This window comes from Carassius carassius, chromosome 17 (genome assembly GCF_963082965.1).
Source record: "Carassius carassius chromosome 17, fCarCar2.1, whole genome shotgun sequence".
Classification (NCBI taxonomy): Eukaryota; Metazoa; Chordata; class Actinopteri; order Cypriniformes; family Cyprinidae; genus Carassius; species Carassius carassius.
The window spans coordinates 12,713,124-12,729,746 of record NC_081771.1 but is presented as its reverse complement, the minus strand read 5'-3'; the positions used below and the strand labels follow the sequence as shown (position 1 = coordinate 12,729,746).

General features: G+C 36.2%; 1 protein-coding gene across 4 annotated transcripts in view; it reads left to right on the top strand.

The window, feature by feature from the left end:
• LOC132161127 (low-density lipoprotein receptor-related protein 8-like) overlaps positions 1-16,623 on the top strand; it is a 174,114-nt gene extending 157,491 nt beyond the window's left edge. The window contains exons 13-19 of one of the 4 annotated variants that reach the window (XM_059570940.1): positions 230-369; positions 3,458-3,599; positions 6,532-6,684; positions 6,847-7,227; positions 10,955-11,029; positions 13,801-13,970; positions 15,224-16,623. In XM_059570940.1, the coding sequence (XP_059426923.1) occupies positions 230-369; positions 3,458-3,599; positions 6,532-6,684; positions 6,847-7,227; positions 10,955-11,029; positions 13,801-13,970; positions 15,224-15,262 (1,100 nt within the window). In that variant the 3' untranslated portion in view covers positions 15,263-16,623. Of the gene's footprint in view, positions 1-229; positions 370-3,457; positions 3,600-6,531; positions 6,685-6,846; positions 7,228-10,954; positions 11,030-13,782; positions 14,332-15,223 lie in introns of those variants that run through there. The other 3 variants (XM_059570939.1, XM_059570938.1, XM_059570937.1) reach the window with 3 other exon arrangements.

The window sequence follows — 16,623 nt, the reverse complement described above, 5'->3', positions numbered from 1 at the left end:
TTACATTTTTTTGTCATTGATTGTTTTTTCAATTGTGCATTCCATTTCATTTCCAACTGACTTTTTTACTTGAAATATGAAAAATCATACACTATAAAATATAAATTATCCCTTCAGGTACTTCCCACTATTTTACATTTCCTTTGACCACTCATGTTAAATTAAAAGCATTTGTTGTATTATTAAAGTGCTACTTATATGTTCCATTTAAAGTTCTTTCCTCTTCCAGATCTGTCTAGTAGACGACTCTACTGGGTGGATTCCAAGCTTCATCTGATCTCCAGCGTGGACCTAAATGGAGACAACCGTAGAGTTTTGCTGTCCTCCATGGATCATCTCGGACATCCCTTTGCCCTAACTCTTTTTGAGGTAAGCTAATTTATCAAATAATTTACTGAGGTATTCATTCACATTCATGCAGGCACAGTTGGAGCTGCATTGGTAAGAACTTCCTACGCTCAATTTGGCTTCATAATGCACATATAAACATGTTTCTGCTCACAGGGTGTAATTGGAGAACAGGGGTCTCACTTGCCAAGAGATGTATGGATGTGGCACTAGCCAACGACACAAACCAAATTAAAAGCCTTTTTAAAAAGCCTTTGGCAGCTTCTAAGGTACCTGAGACTGTACCCAGCCCAAACAATAGATCACCTAATGGCCTTCTTCAGGCCAGTCGATGAGCCAGCTCAGTAAGAGGGCACCCAGGGACCAAACCCTAGAAAAAGGAAATAATGTGTTTTCTTCATTCTTTTACTTTTGTCCAGGGCACATGTGAATTGAACCTCTACTTTGCAGCAGTATCCTTAAGGCTGGTTCTAAAGTATTCCTTAAGTTCTCCACTTTGCTGAAGACGTTGCAAAACAGTAGGGGACAGCTGCAACCAAAAACTGCCCTCTAACTTCAGGGATGTTTTGTAGATGTGCTTAAAGGAGTATACAGATCTTTCTGTATTAAACTTTTGTGTAGTATATGGTGGAGGAGTCAATTCCAGTAAGCTCATTATTTTGGTTCATTATTTTTAATTGCATAATTTCTCAAAATTAAATTAAATTAAGTTTTCTTCAAGTACACATTTCCTTATGGCAGTTGACAGCTTAAAAGTGAACAAAACTACTAAATGCCTTTTTACCATTTCCCTTTTTTCTATTTATTTTTTATTTTTTCATAATTAACTTACCTTTTATGTCATTCCAAACCCATATGGCATTCATTTTTCAGTGAAACACCATGAAAGTCGTCAGTACAACTTGTGCCTTATACTCCACATCTTCAAGGGACATACACTTATCTGAAGAAACCAAGCGTTAATGAGATAATAATAATAGTATAATAATTTTATTAAATAGTATTATTAATAGATTAGATTCAAGATTATTGTCATTGTGCAGTGTACAAGTACAGAGCCAATGAAATGCAGTTAGCATCTAACCAGAAGTGCAAATAACAATGTAAATAAATAAATATAGAATATGCTTTAGGACATATGGTGCAAGTTATGGGGTAGAGGGGCAGAGACCAGCTCATGTAAGTGACTGTAAGTGACTTTTCAATAAAGAATTCTTTAAAACATGTATCATGGATTTCACAAAAATGTTAAACCATATTCAAAATTGCTTTTAAGAAGAAATTGTTCTTAAGCATCAAATCAGCATATTAGAACGATTTCTGAAGAATCATGTGCCACTGAAGACTGGAGTAAAGTAAAATGACATTTTAAAGTATATTATAGAAAACTTTTAAATTGAAAGAATATTCCACTGTTTTACTGTAAATAAACATGGTATGGCAGAGAACTTGGGAATTATTTTAGTGTCTTGAAGACAGCACTGTACACCACATATTGGCTTCCAACGCAGCAGACCTCAAATTACATATTAGAAAATTACTCCATTTTCCTGTCACCTTTTTAGACGATGTGTGACCTTTACATTGCCCTGTCTCATAAACCAGACCAATATCTCCACACCAGCTTTCACATAATTTTATTGGTTAGTAGGAAGCACTGAAAATGTCAAGACCAATCCAGTTCCACAGGGATACTTGCTCCTTCCCAAATGAAGCGAAGACTTTGATGAAAGGTTTTAATAAAGATGCTTCCCTCACTCAAGGAGTACACATTTCAGACTTGGATGTTAGAAGCCAGCTTTTTGTGTCATAGATTAAAGCAGTTATCTATATCAGATATGGTGCCTTCGTTGCCCGTGCGTTAGATGAGAGCTGCAATGCGGCAGAATTTGAATGCTGTCTAGTGCAGGTTAAGGAGTCCTACTGATCAACAGCCACCAGCAGGAGCACCTGACGGAGCTCCACTGGGATCCAGCAGCCTGACCTTTCCAAAAAAGCACAGCTCTGTAAACATCCTCTGATACTCAGAGCCAGCCGCCCACTTAGGCATGCTCGGTCTTCTCAATCTTATTTTATTTATTTATTTATTTTTTTAGCCCTCCCCCAAGTCCTTTTCTTTTGTTACCCCAAAAGCACCCCCTCCCAAATGTCCTCATCCATTTCTGCATCCGTTAGAAAAGAAGATGAATCTCAGGTTGTCATAGTAACAGACCATCTCACCATGCACATTTGCAATATTTCTGTAGCGGCTGATAAGGACTGATCAGAGGAGGGAGTCAGACGGAGAATGTTGAAAGTGGTATTTTCAGACAGTGGCGCGTGTGCTTTCATGCTCGTGTAGGTGAAGATACAAAGGAGAGATCGAGGTGCAAGCTTTAATTAGTCTGATGAAAAACCTTTGTGGTCCAAAAGACAGAAGCCTTTATCTTCATTGTCATCTTCCTCCCGTTTTTTTTTTTTTTTCCTTTTTTGTTGTCTTGCATCATGCAGTGAAAAAAAAACATGCCCTACAGAATAATACCTGCTTGGTTGTGATTTTTTTTCTCCTATGTATCATTCTCTATTTTTCAGTGAATCACAATAAAAGACCCTAGAATAATGTGAATGGTAGTCACTTATTGACCTACATGAGACAGGATGTGATTTAAGTATAAAACATATATAAAGATGTATTTAACTTCTTATTCATTCTTTATAAATGCTATTGTTTGGGCTCAATACGATTTTTTTCTAAAGAAGTAATATATCCTTTTAGCAAGGTTGCCTTAATTTTAATTAAAAGTGGCAGTAATGAAAATCCTGTTTCAAATAAATGCTGTTCTTTTCAGCTTTCTATTCATTTAATGTTAATGTTACAGACCCCAAACTTTTGAATAGTATTATAAGCTGGGCATAAAACTATTAAGACACTTGTAAAAAAAAATTGCATTTATTCTTTCCACACTTTTATAAAAAGCTACTTGTATTCAATTACCTATACCAGTTTGGAGAATTACATATTATCAGTTTGTGTTTTCATTGCAAGTGGTATATTGTAATGTCTGAACCTCAGGAGTGCCATACAGTAGCTCCTGCTTTTGTAGAATTCACATTTTATATGTTTCTACAGGACCGAGTTTACTGGACCGACTTGGAGGATGAAGCCATCTACAGTGTAAACCGGCTGACAGGGAATAATGTGTCAATGCTGGCTCAAGATCTCAACAACCCACTGGATGTGGTGGTGTTCCACGAGCTCCGGCAGCCTCAAGGTGAGAAACAAGTGTAGTACAGATAGAGACCATAGACTGGGCAGTGTCAGAGAGTAACCAGGTAAATGTCGCAGGTTTACTTAAATGGGTTATATGATGCGATTAAAATTTTTTACTAGTTCTTTGTGCATAAAAAAGATCTGTAAAGTTTCAAAGACTAAAGTCTCAAATCCAAAGAGATATTCTTTATAAAAGTTGAGACTTGTCCACACCCCCTAAAACGGCTCGTTCTAACACACCCTCACATCGCTACATCACTATGTGGGAAGAGTTGCACAACGCTGCCTAGATGTTCATGCAAAGATAGAAGGTGTACCTTTTATTCTTGTTGTAGTATTGTTGTTGCCACTGCCGCTATGTCATATAGATGCTCATATAGGTTCTCTCATCCAGGTAGTGTTGGTCCAGTACATTTGATTTATTCAACTGAATTATTTCAATGAACTGAAACGTTTTACGGAAGTCGTGGCCTAATGGTTAGAGAGTCGGACTCCCAATCGAAAGGTTGTGAGTTCGAGTCCCGGGCCGGCAGGAATTGTGGGTGGGGGGAGTGCATGTACAGTTCTCTCTCCACCTTCAATACCACGACTTAGGTGCCCTTGAGCAAGGCATCGAACCCCCAACTGCTCCCCGGGCGCCGCAGCATAAATGGCTGCCCACTGCTCCGGGTGTGTGCTCACAGTGTGTGTGTGTGTGTTCACTGCTCTGTGTGTGTGCATTTCGGATGGGTTAAATGCAGAGCACAAATTCTGAGTATGGGTCACCATACTTGGCTGAATGTCACGTCACTTACTGATTTACCTCATTGTTTTTGTTTCTGCTCAGATTTTTTAAAATGTTATAAAATCTCTTAAAGGCTCAAATTTTGTTAGCAAATTTGCTGGTAATTTGTTGAGTATTAGATTATTTCAAAAGCTTGCATGCATTTTATTTTTACATTATTTAGAATTCAGCATCAGTTATGCGAAGTAATTAGCACCTGTACACCATCATTCAAAAGTCTGGAATCTGTTTTGAAGGAAGCCTCTTATGCTCACCATAGCTGTATTTATTTAATAAAATAATAATAATAAAATAGAGGAAATTATTGTGAAATATTTAAAAATCACTAACCACTGCTAATAAAACAACAAAAATTTTAAAGTGTTTATACATTTATTATTTGTTGAATAAAAATATATTCTTAATATTTTTGTGAAGAACATAATACATTTTTATGAATAGAAAGATCAAAAGAAAGGTACTTGAAATAGAAATCTTTTGTAAAATGTAGTCTTTTACTGTTCCTTTTGATCAATGTAATCCATCCCTGCTGGATATAATTATTAATTTCTTTACAATTTTACTGACCTCAAACCTTTGGAAAATAATGAAACTTTCAGTCTGTTTTATCTGTTGAGCTCAATAGCCAGTGATGGATGTTATAATGCATTAGAGGACTTTGTTGTTCATTTCACACGTAAAGAGTCAATTTCTTAAAGATACAGCTGCAAAAAAAAAAAACCTGTTTAATTATTTTTGCCTTTCAGGAGCTAATAGAAACAATGCTTGAATGGTATTATTTTCACAATTTCACCTTTTAGCATTGTTATAATAATGGGAGGCAAATCTTTGCTGACTCTCTGTTTTTCCCCACAATAGCAGTCCTATTAGTGAATAGCATATTTATGGTGAATTTTTATTCTAGAGACAGGCAGAGAAAATGAAAGAAGCAGTGTGCGTATGTGTGTGCAGATTTCGATTCCTTGTTTTCATCCTTTTATCACAAACAGACCACGTGCAGCATGCCAGCAGAAGAACCAATTTACAGCCTCCTCACATTCATAAATGAGAAGTGCTATTTAAATCTAAATCAAAGAATTAAACATGTTGCTCTGTAAATGCAAACGAAAGCGGGAAAACACACTTATGCTGAATGAGAAATGATGAGAATGGAATCCATCCGCTTTTTATATCTCAAGTGCCTCTGAGTGAAATATTAATCAGTTATGCATCCCTGCAAAACATGATTTTATGAGACATTGCTATATTGTTCAACTGACAATAACATAAGAAAATGATTCTAGTTGTTCAAGCTCAATCCGTTTCTGGTCATAATGCATACATGTATTAAATCTATTATGTTTAAGTATAAATATAACTATTCCTCAAGCCAAATAATTGATGCTTTTTGATGCATTTTTACATATACTCTAGGATTCCATACACAGTTCAATGGACAAGCGTGATTACTGAGTGTAATATTGTAATAACATTTTTTTACAATTTTTGCAGTTACATTTAATATATTTGTTATTTATTCCTGCGATGGCAAAGCAGTAATTACTTTAGTCTTCGTTGTTACTCGATCCTTCAAAAATCATTCTAATATACTGATTTGGTGCTCAAGAAACATTTCTTATTATTACAAATGGTGAAAACGGTAATATTTTTTATGGAGATTATGATGAATTTCAATTTTTTTCCCCAGAAATATACATTTTTGTTATATTATAAAGGTCTTTACTGACACTTTTACACCCAGACTTATAAATGGTAGTGTATGTTTAAATTTACATAATCTTTCATACTCAAAACCACATAAATTAATTGATTAATAACTTCTGCAACATTTAATAGAAACATAAATTTGCTTTGGTTAATTTATATAAATGTGTTTTCTTAACTGGTTAATATATCTTACTGTATGCACTTTATTCCCATGAGCAGCTGCATAGAAAACAATTTTGAGGTGAATAAAAATGCGGACCTTTTATTTCCAAACTCCATGTGGTACAGCTTTCTCTGAAAATGAATGAGCTCCAGTGTTTGGTCACTGTCACTGTGACTGCATCTTAATAGTTCATTATTTTAATGTATGATCTCATATATACTACTGTGCAACCAATCCAGAGACTAATTCATTTGAATTAAACTGTGACTTCCCCTATAGCTCCAGACACATGCAACATGGGAAGTCTGCCCAATGGCGGCTGTGAGTACCTGTGCCTCAGAGCTCCTCAGATCACAGATCACTCGCCCAAGTACACGTGTGCCTGTCCCGACAACATGGAACTGGGCCCGGACATGCGCCGCTGTGTGACAGGTAACAAAATACAGAGCCCTAGGTCAAGTTTACTCATACTATACTCTTTAAAGAAACAAACCTCACCTGATTCAGGTTTGGAAGTTGAATGCTGTCTTTTAGACAAACTCAAGAGATTACAGGAAGTCAGCTGACTCCATATATCTGTTTTGTTTGTTGTAGTCAAACCCAAAACAACAACTTCTGCAAGTACAACCACTACTACAACACCGGAACCTTCTACTATTGTGACTCCTACAACCACTACTCCAGCTATAAACACAGATAGACCTACAACAATCAGAACAATCTCTATAACTACACCTACAGCGACAGTATCAAGTACAGCCACCACCAGCCCTACCACCACCACTCACTCCAGCTCGCAGAGTTCCACCACCACACACTCCACAGTCACTTCAACCACAGTGACCACTCAGTCCAGAACTACAGCACCAGGGAAGCGCCCAACCTCCACCCAGACGACAGCAGATCATAGACAGACGTCTACAACCATCCACGGCAACAGCTTACAAGGAGCCAATGGCAATCTCTCTCATCACGGTGAGTTTCTGCTAAAAAAATTCTGTATAGCCTGAATGCACTGTAAGTCGCTTTGGATGAAGCGTCTGCTAAATGCATAAATGTTAAATGTTTCCCTTTCTGTTTTTGTGTTGTTATCATGGTCTTTTTTTTTTTTCTGCTTCTTTTTTATTCAAAATTATATTACAATTCACTAAACAGTGTAATGCAATAACTCCAATACATCTTTTCTCTGAAGAGTATGCTTTAAAAACAGCTCTTTAAAAAATATTTTTAAGACTTTCAATTAATCCTTTCAATTAATCAGTATTTGTATTTGTCAAATAAAATTTACCTTCATTAACTTTTTTGAAAATAATGGTTAAGATGTATTCAAGGTGTTAGGAAAAACCATGTGACATTTTTAGCATCATTTAACCTTTCTTGAAAATGATATAAATATTTTTCTAAGCCATATTAAAAAACCAACATGAATACAAATAGTGTAGTTTGTTTTTTTATCACAGACATTCAAAAGTTGACAGTGACAACAAAGCCAATTAAAATTATATTTTTTGTTAATTATTTTGAACTTTCTGTTCAGCACAAAATCCAAAAATAAATAAATAAATGAAATGCAGCACTGTTTTTAGAAAAATATTATGCAGAACTGTTTTCAACATTAATAATAATAATAAATGTTTCTTGAGCACTAAATCCGAATGATTAAGGATCATTTAAGAAATAAAAATTCTTCTTTGCCATCACAAAAATAAATTACCTTTTAAAAAGTTAAAATAGAAAACACTTATTTGAAGTTGCAATAAAGTCTCACAATATTACTGTTTTTACTGTATTTTGATCTAATAAATGCAGCCTTGGTGAGCATAAAAGTCTTAATTAAAAAAATATGAAAAATCTTAATGGCTGCTGAAAATTCTGCTTTGTCATCACAAAAATAAATAACAATTTTTAAATATATTAAAATGGAAAACACTAATTTGAAATGGTAAAATCTCACAATATTACTGTTTTTACTGTATTTATGGTTAAATAAATGCAGCATTGGTGAGCATTAAAGACCTTTTTCAAAAATATAAAAAAATCTTACCAACGTTTGATGTCTTTGACCTTTATGTAAATATTCATAGGACTGTTGTATAAGAGCAATATCATGTGATATTGCGTTGTTTTGCTTTTATTGAGCTTGTGTTGTTTTACTGAATTCCATCACCACTGATATTCAGCTGTAGCTTATATAATTGCTCTCCTACAGTACTCATACAGTAGTCCTCAGAGTCTGTGAAAGTTAATGTGTGGTGGAATTTGCTTGCCGAGCATCACTGGGCCACTTGAGAGTGATAGATGAGGCTGCAGTGGTCGCCCAGGGTCCCAGAGTGTATCTGTGCTGAATTAGAGCAGCCAGTGAAGAGAGAGGAGCAGCCAGCCCTGGCTGATGAACATTGCCCTCAGCCTTGTTCACTCTAAACTCCCCCCTCCACCTCTCAAGCTTCTGGGCTTTGACTGGGGACACTCAGGTACATGGCCACCTGGACACAGCAGGAAAAAAGGGATTAGTGACTTCAGTAATAGGATCTACATCCATGATATCCCTCCAAAAGTCTTTAAAATATGGAAAAACAACCAACATTTTAGTAGCCTTTATACCTCTCAGCCAATAATCAAAGCACAGAACTGCTCATTCTTGATGCTAACCATAAATTTGGGTTCTTGAATATTTTATGATTGCCAGCATATTACACTGTAGACATGGTAAAACTCTCATCCTTTCTGCCTTTTATGGCTGCTTGCTAATGAAGACAAAAACTACAAATGTGGCTCTTTTCTTAAACACTGCTGTTGGATCAGTAAGATTCATTTAGTTTATTTAGTTTAAGAAGATGATTTTTCCAGCAAGAAAGCATTCAATTGATCAAAAGTGACAATAAGGACTTTACATTGTTAATATTCTTTTAAACTTGAAAAACAAATATTAAGAAGTGTAACGGTTTTCAACATTGATAATAAGAAGTGTTTCTTGAGCACCAAATCAAAATATGTGATCCTGGACCAAAACTGTTATAAGGGTTCATTTAACATCTAAAAGCTAAATAAATAAGCTTTCCATTGATGTATGGTTTGCTATGATAGGACAATATTTGGCTGAGACACAGCTATATGAAGATCAGGAATCTGAGGGTGCAAAAAAATCTAAATGTTGAGAAAATCGCCTTTAAAGTTTTCAAATTAAGTCCTTAGCAATGCAGATTAGTAATCTCAAATTTAAGATTTTTGGCATAAAAGAAAAACCAATAACTCTTACCCATGCAATGTATTTTTGGCTGTTGCTACAAATATACCTGTTCTACTTATGACTGGTTTTGTAGTCCATGGTCACATTTTAGAATAATTTCTGAAGGATCATGTGACACTGAAGACTGGCGTGATGGCTATTGAATTAAAATGGAAAACAGTTATTTAAATTTCATAATATTAATATTTTAACTGTATTTTTATTCAAACAAATGCTGCCTTGGTCAGTATAAGACTCATCTTTCATAAAACACATAAAACATTAAGAAATTGTACCAACCACAAACCTTTTGCACGTTGGTGTATGTAGCTATTTCAGTGCCAGTGCCTGTGAATGTACCTGTAGATTTGTAAAATATATCACATATTGTGCAAAATGATCATAAAACCGTGGGTCGTGAATTTCTGAAGCGTGTTAGCAGTTTTCAGTGCTCATAATGGAGTTTGTCAGCATCACCTGTTACAGGCCAATTGTTTTTTACTAAAAGCATTTCCACATTAATGAGTTTGGATACACTCCCTTTTTTTTTTTACAGATGTAAGGCTCTGTGCATAATGATTTTCTGGATGTAATAATCGTTCAATGCTTTTTTAATAGAAACTTTAAAAAACCATTTAAAACAGGAACTACACACTATACACTCTCAGAAAAAAAGGTGGTATCTTTTCAAAAAGAACACCTTTGTACCTTTTAGGTACTAATAAGTACACTTTAGTTACTAATATGTACCTTTAAGGTACCAATATGGACTCTTTAGGTGCAAAGGTGTGCCTTTTGAAAAGGTACCACCCCAGTGACAGCTTTTATACCTTTTTTTTTCTGAGAGCATTTGCAAACAGAAGCAGATGATGCAAATGAAGGATTGCCATGGAAACCCACATGTCACTGGTATCACATAAATAACACTCTCACTATAGCTTTAAGAGGATCCCCTTACCGATAATACTGATGTAGTTGTTACTACATGCACTGCATTTCTTTTGTTTCGTACCGACAAGCCCTCAGGCTGTCTTGTCTGTATCTGTATGCTAATGCTGTACCATCTAGTCCTCTTAATCTCCCAGCTCAGGCTCTATTATCAGACACTAATTATGCTGTAGCTAATGGAGGGCCACGTGCTAATTGTGAGATTGAGGTGGGATTTATATGGTGGAAACAACTGCTGAGCAGAAACCTTAAAAAGGAAAGCAACATCACAAAGCAAAGTGCTGTATGAATAGCAATATATGGCCTTAAATGGACACTTCACTATACAAACTGGAGAAGATTAATTTAAATGAAAATGGCAGTAAAAACACACCTGTTACATGCTGCAACCTCAGTCAGTGTTTATTTTGAAAAATCTATTCTCACTAATTGTGGACAATACAGTGCTGTGTACTAAATCTGTTATGATCTTGTGATTTAAATATAAAGTTAATACAGTCTTTCTTTGTTGCTTCATCTTTGTTTCAGCTGGCAGTGGAAATGACCACTTCCTCCTTGGTGGCAATATAACTGTTGCGGTTCTGGGTATAGTCATTCCAATAGGTGAGTATTAAAGTTAACTAAGTATTTTATCCTGCATTTTGAATTCAGGCTTGTTCACCGAGTAGATGAACAGCTTTTGCCCTTGAGCTTTGTGCACTGCCTGCTTTGGAGACACTTACGGTGGTCCTAAGTAACCATTTATAAACTTGCTGCTGCTCCGTTTAGCTTAATATTCCAGGTTAGATGCAACTTAAGGGCTGTCGGCAGTATGCTATTTCTTATTGAGATAATTGAATAACAGAATATAGAAATAATTTAAACTCAATTTTGAGTTTGTTAAAATTACAGAAACATGTACAGTACAGCTCTTAGAATGAAAGTCTTTATGGCTGTCACTATAAAAACGTGCTGTGTGTATATATATGCATTTGTATTTAACTATATTTATACAATTATAATTTTTATTATATTTATATATTTGTTTCTATAACTTTTCACAGATGACTTTATAACATGCTTCAGACTACTCTGAATATGGTCATACTTTGGTCACAGTGTGATATTTTCATATTTTAACGTAATTTTTACTGTACACATTAGATTATCCACAGATGCTGTCGATTGAGCTTGAATTGTATTAAATCTAGAATATTCTTTCTAAATTACAAGTCTGTTACAAAAGTTTATATGACAGCAGACTACAACATGTTTTTAATTATGTTGTTCTCATTATGAAATTAGCGCTTTATAAATGGTTATTTTTGAGCCTACAAAAAGAAGTGTCGCTCATGCATTTTGATTTTGTGATCATTCTTTCAGTTTCTATACATCATGCTTTTGACTGTTTGATGGAAACAAATAACAGCACATGTGTATATAGAAAGTACAGTATATGCAAATGTATGTATCTCTATAGAAAGTCTCTGTCAAAAGGACCTGATGGGCTTCATTGATTGTCTGAGCTGTGTCTGGAGAGTGGCTTAGTGGGATTGAAATGAAAGATACTAAGTGAAATACCTTTCTCTAAAAACTGTTTTAATAGCTCTTTGTAATTGCAGTCCCTTCATGGTCACTCCTCTTATCTTAAAATTGTAGAGTTTTGAGTTTTTCTAAATGCTTTCTTTCATTGTAGTTTGGTTAAAAATCGAATGTGATTCTAAGAATGCATTTCAAGTGTTTATAGCGAGACAAAAGAACCTGAGTGATGTAGAAAAACACATCATGAGGAGGTCTCTGCACCCCCCCCCCCCACCTCCAGACAATAGAGCAATTAGAGAGAACTTCCAGGGGACCAGAGCAGCCACGGCTGATCTTTTAAATTAGGGAATGGGTTAGCCAGTCGCTGCAGGAAAGCCACACATGGTTATCAATTCATCCTGAATAGCAATGTGCTCCCCCCAACCATTAACAAGTAGACGTGTGTGAGCATACACACGGTCCAATTCGATTTCTCCTGGTCCCCTTAGACCCCTGCTTTCTCACTGAGCAGCATGCAAGCACCCCCTTCACATATTTCACTAAGCCACTGCGTGTGTGTATCTGTGTGTGTGAGAGAGAGACAGAGCAAAAGGGAAAGGTGTGTCTTTGGCAGCCCTAGTTTAAAATAAAATATTTATATCTGCTATTTTTACTCCTGCTTTTTAAGTAGCCCTTTTTGTAGTAATATGATCAGACTCTCCTTAAATTATGTACAGTACCATTCAAAAGATGGGGGCTGGTAAGGTTTTTAAAATGTTTTTTAAAAGAAGTCGCTTATGTTTACCAGGGCTGCATTTGTTTGATCAAATATACAGTTAAAACAGCAATATTGTGAAATATTATTGCTATTTAAAAAAATATATAATAATTTATTTCTTTGTTGGCAAAGCTTTCAGCAGCCATTATTCCAGCCTTCTTCAGAAATCATTTTAATATGCTGATTTTAATATTTTTATTTCACATTTTTTTTAGTTTACTTTGATCCATAAGAACATCATTTATTTAAAAAAGAAGGCTTTTGTAATATCAAAATGTTTTTATTATAACCATAGGTTTAATGCATTTTGACTAAAAAGTAATGATTTAAATCTCACTAACCCCAAACATAAAAGCTGTTTAGAATGGATTTATAGAGTGCTGCACACTATTTATTATACACTGTTTATTGCTTATGATTTTAAAATTTGATGGGAAACTGTATGCATCATTGTCACACAACCTCGCAGCATTACAGTTAATTCAGCAAGTTACCATCAAAAATAAAAAACCCATTCCCATAACTTCAAATTAAATAAAAATTAACATTTCAAATTAAACTGGTAAAACAAATATTTTTTAGTTATTGTTAAAATTAATTTACTTTAAGTTTATCAGTAACTGCAAACCTGAATTTTTCCTCTTTTTTTATTCAATTTATATTTATGCTAAATGTACCCATGTTGGCATAAACAGGCAAATTTTTGTTCTAAATTTTATAAATTATATTTTATATGAGTTTTGTCTGTTTAGATGTTTGTTAATATGGCTATAAAATCGCTCAAATAAGGGTTTAATTTTTTTTTAAATCTTTAAATATGTCCGTAATTTTGTTAAGTGGGTTTCAACAACTGCATGGAATGAAATGAGATTTGCTTTGATAATTTTAATAATGAAACACATTTTATGAAACCATTTAGTCCAGGTCTGCCATGATACACCTTGAGGTTTGAGTGTATGAGCTTGTATGTATATATTTTTTATATACGTGCGTGTGTATGTGTCATTTGCCGCTTTGTGTCCCCTGGCTGTGTTAACCCCGCTGCCATATGTGTTGACTGTGTGTTAAATGCATGCAGTTCCTATCCTTGCCACAGTGGTCATCGGCCTGATGTGTACCGGAGGCTACCTGGTGTGGCGCAACTGGAGGAGACGGAACACCAAGAGCATGAACTTCGACAACCCTGTTTACCGCAAGACCACAGAGGACGACGACGACGAAATCCACATCGGCCGCAGCGAGCAGATTGGCCACGTCTACCCTGCAGTGAGTGGCAGTGCCAGACAGCCATACCTAGCACTGCCACTGGGGGGCGGTATCCCAGACCCGGCAGCTCACTGGTACTCAGGGGCACCTATGCTGTCCAGCACAAAGTGAACAAAGGGAGGAAGGCAGTTGGATAGTGTTAAAATGTGGGCGAGGCTAAGACAGTGTTCCCTAAGAGAGGGCGTTATGCTGCCTCTTCCCAAACACATATTTATATTCATAATTCACCACACATTTTCATTCAAATGTATGTTTAATTAGTGTATGGATTACCATGTGAGGTTTCATTAGTTTGTATGTGTTTTCCTTAGGCTGAGTCCAAAATTGCATTTTCTCTAAGTAGGTACTTCTTTTGAATAAATATTTGCCAGAAAGAATTTACCAGAATTTTGAAAACGTCCTGTTCACACATGATCTCTTAACGGTAATTTACCGGTAATTTAGCAGTAAAGTCTATATGTGTGAAAGGTGCTAATGTCATGTGACCTATCAACTCTTTACCTTGGCATAATGCGATAGTAAAGCACCCAGGAACTTTTCAGCTATTGTTTTATGACTACTATGAATTCACACATACTACTCCTGTCTACTCCTACTATATACTAGGATATTATGCAATTTTGGAAGCAGCCGCAGTCTTCGGTTTCTCGTGATGTGTGTGTGTGTGTAAAGCTTTAAATGCTTTCCACGTTTGAAAGCTTTGAAATTGTGCTCTCCCATTATCCCATAGAAGTTTTTTTTTTAATGAATTCAGTATAACTGCTTTAGGGATGAGCAACGAGCACCTTAAATGACTGGACAATCTTTTAATATATTCTAGTTTATTTATTTATGTAGGTGTTTTGCTGGTAATTTATTTGGGTGATGTAATGATTTATTCATATATTTGCATAACCATTGGCCTGGGCTGAAATAGTTAACATGGCGCTGTTCAGAGCTGTTAGTCAGATGGAGGGATTAAACAGTGTGATTTGAATTTCCTGTGCTACAGACGGCATGTCAAGCACAAGCAGAGATAAAGACATCAGTCGCGCAGCAGAAACGGGGCGGGCCGCTCCAGTGGCATAACAAGATTCTCTCATGCGCCCCACGTCGCGCTCCTCACTGTGTGTCTGTGCGCGAAGGATCTGCAAATCAGATGTTTCTGTATCAGTCTCCTTCTCCAAAGGACTTCTTATTCTTTCCAATGTGTATATTTCTCACCTTCTTTTCTCTCAACATGTGTAACTGTTTTTTTTATCTGCTCTCCACAGCGCGTGGCGCTCAGTCAGGACGATGACGGGTTCCCCTGAGGGCGATTCTTGCACTCGCTCTCTCCTTATCCATCCCTGAATCCATGCGTCCTTTAGTCCTCCATCTCTCCTTCCATCGAGGAGGTCGCACGAGACAATGCAGCAATGCACACAGAGCCAAAAGGACACAAGAGCACTTGCTCTCCACAGCCGAGAGCTACAAACTGGGTTTGTCTTCTCGTAGTGTCTTTTTCAAACCATAAACCCTCAGTCAGGCAATAATCATTAGTTCTTAAATTAACTACTAGCATCATTCCTGCTCTGTGTCAGTAGAAGTAGATAGTGTTGTTTAATGATGACTAACTTCATAGCTTGTCACATTAGTAGTCGCTAACACTCTCCTGCTGCACTCGTGCTGTAGTTTTTTCATTAGAAATAGCATTTCAAGCTGGTTTGAGTTGATCTATGGCCTTTGATATTCGATTGTTGGGAGAGAATTGAGAACAATCCATCCTGTGAGCATGCGAGATACATAGAAGGAAAATATGAAATAGGATGGAGACGGGATGTGGAAAATTCATATTTGCAGACATACTAGACACAAATTCCACCATGTGGCTGTTTTGCATTCATATAATCTCACAAACAAATAATGTATCGCAAACAATAAGATTTACCTTGTAAACTTTTCTGTCCATACTTCCAATGACAAAACTAGTATACTTTCATGTCTTCCATAGTCACTCCAGTCAGATTTGACCCTTCTAAAAGTTCTGCAGCCACTATTTGGAGATGAAGGGTTTCACCTCCCAACTTTGAGAGGCAACATATATTTTTTCAATTTTTATTTATTTCACCAACACTGAGGCTTTCATTTTTCTCAAGTTTCTAGAACCAACTTAATTCTTCCTGCCCAGGCACATTTATAACCCCAAAACTTTAGCTCAGGACATCAGTTTTTCTAAAATATTATCAGTTATCGCAAAAATCTGTGTGGTTTGTTATCACAAAAACGCTAATAGATACGGTAGTCAGGGTTTGATAATGGCTAAAATGCTGTTTGTTCATATCTACAGTCTAGATCGCTCCCTCTCAGACAGGCAAAAACACACACTCTTGCACAAATTGCGTCTCTTCCGGGCCAACATTCGTCATGCCTCGGGTAAAACTCTTTAGCATTTAGCATGCTGACAACAAGACACCGCCTGCCATACTGGGTGGCTTAATGGTGTGATAGATTAGAGTCATAGATCAAAGCTTTGCTCCTCTGAACAGTCATCTGTTCAGGAAATGTGGAATGCCTGAATATAGGCTTCCTGTACATATCAACTCTCCAACTCTCTCCATTTGATGAATGAGCGCTTGGTTATTTCTGTATTGCTCTCAGAGGGGCACTGACTGATTGAACTGATGTATAAAAA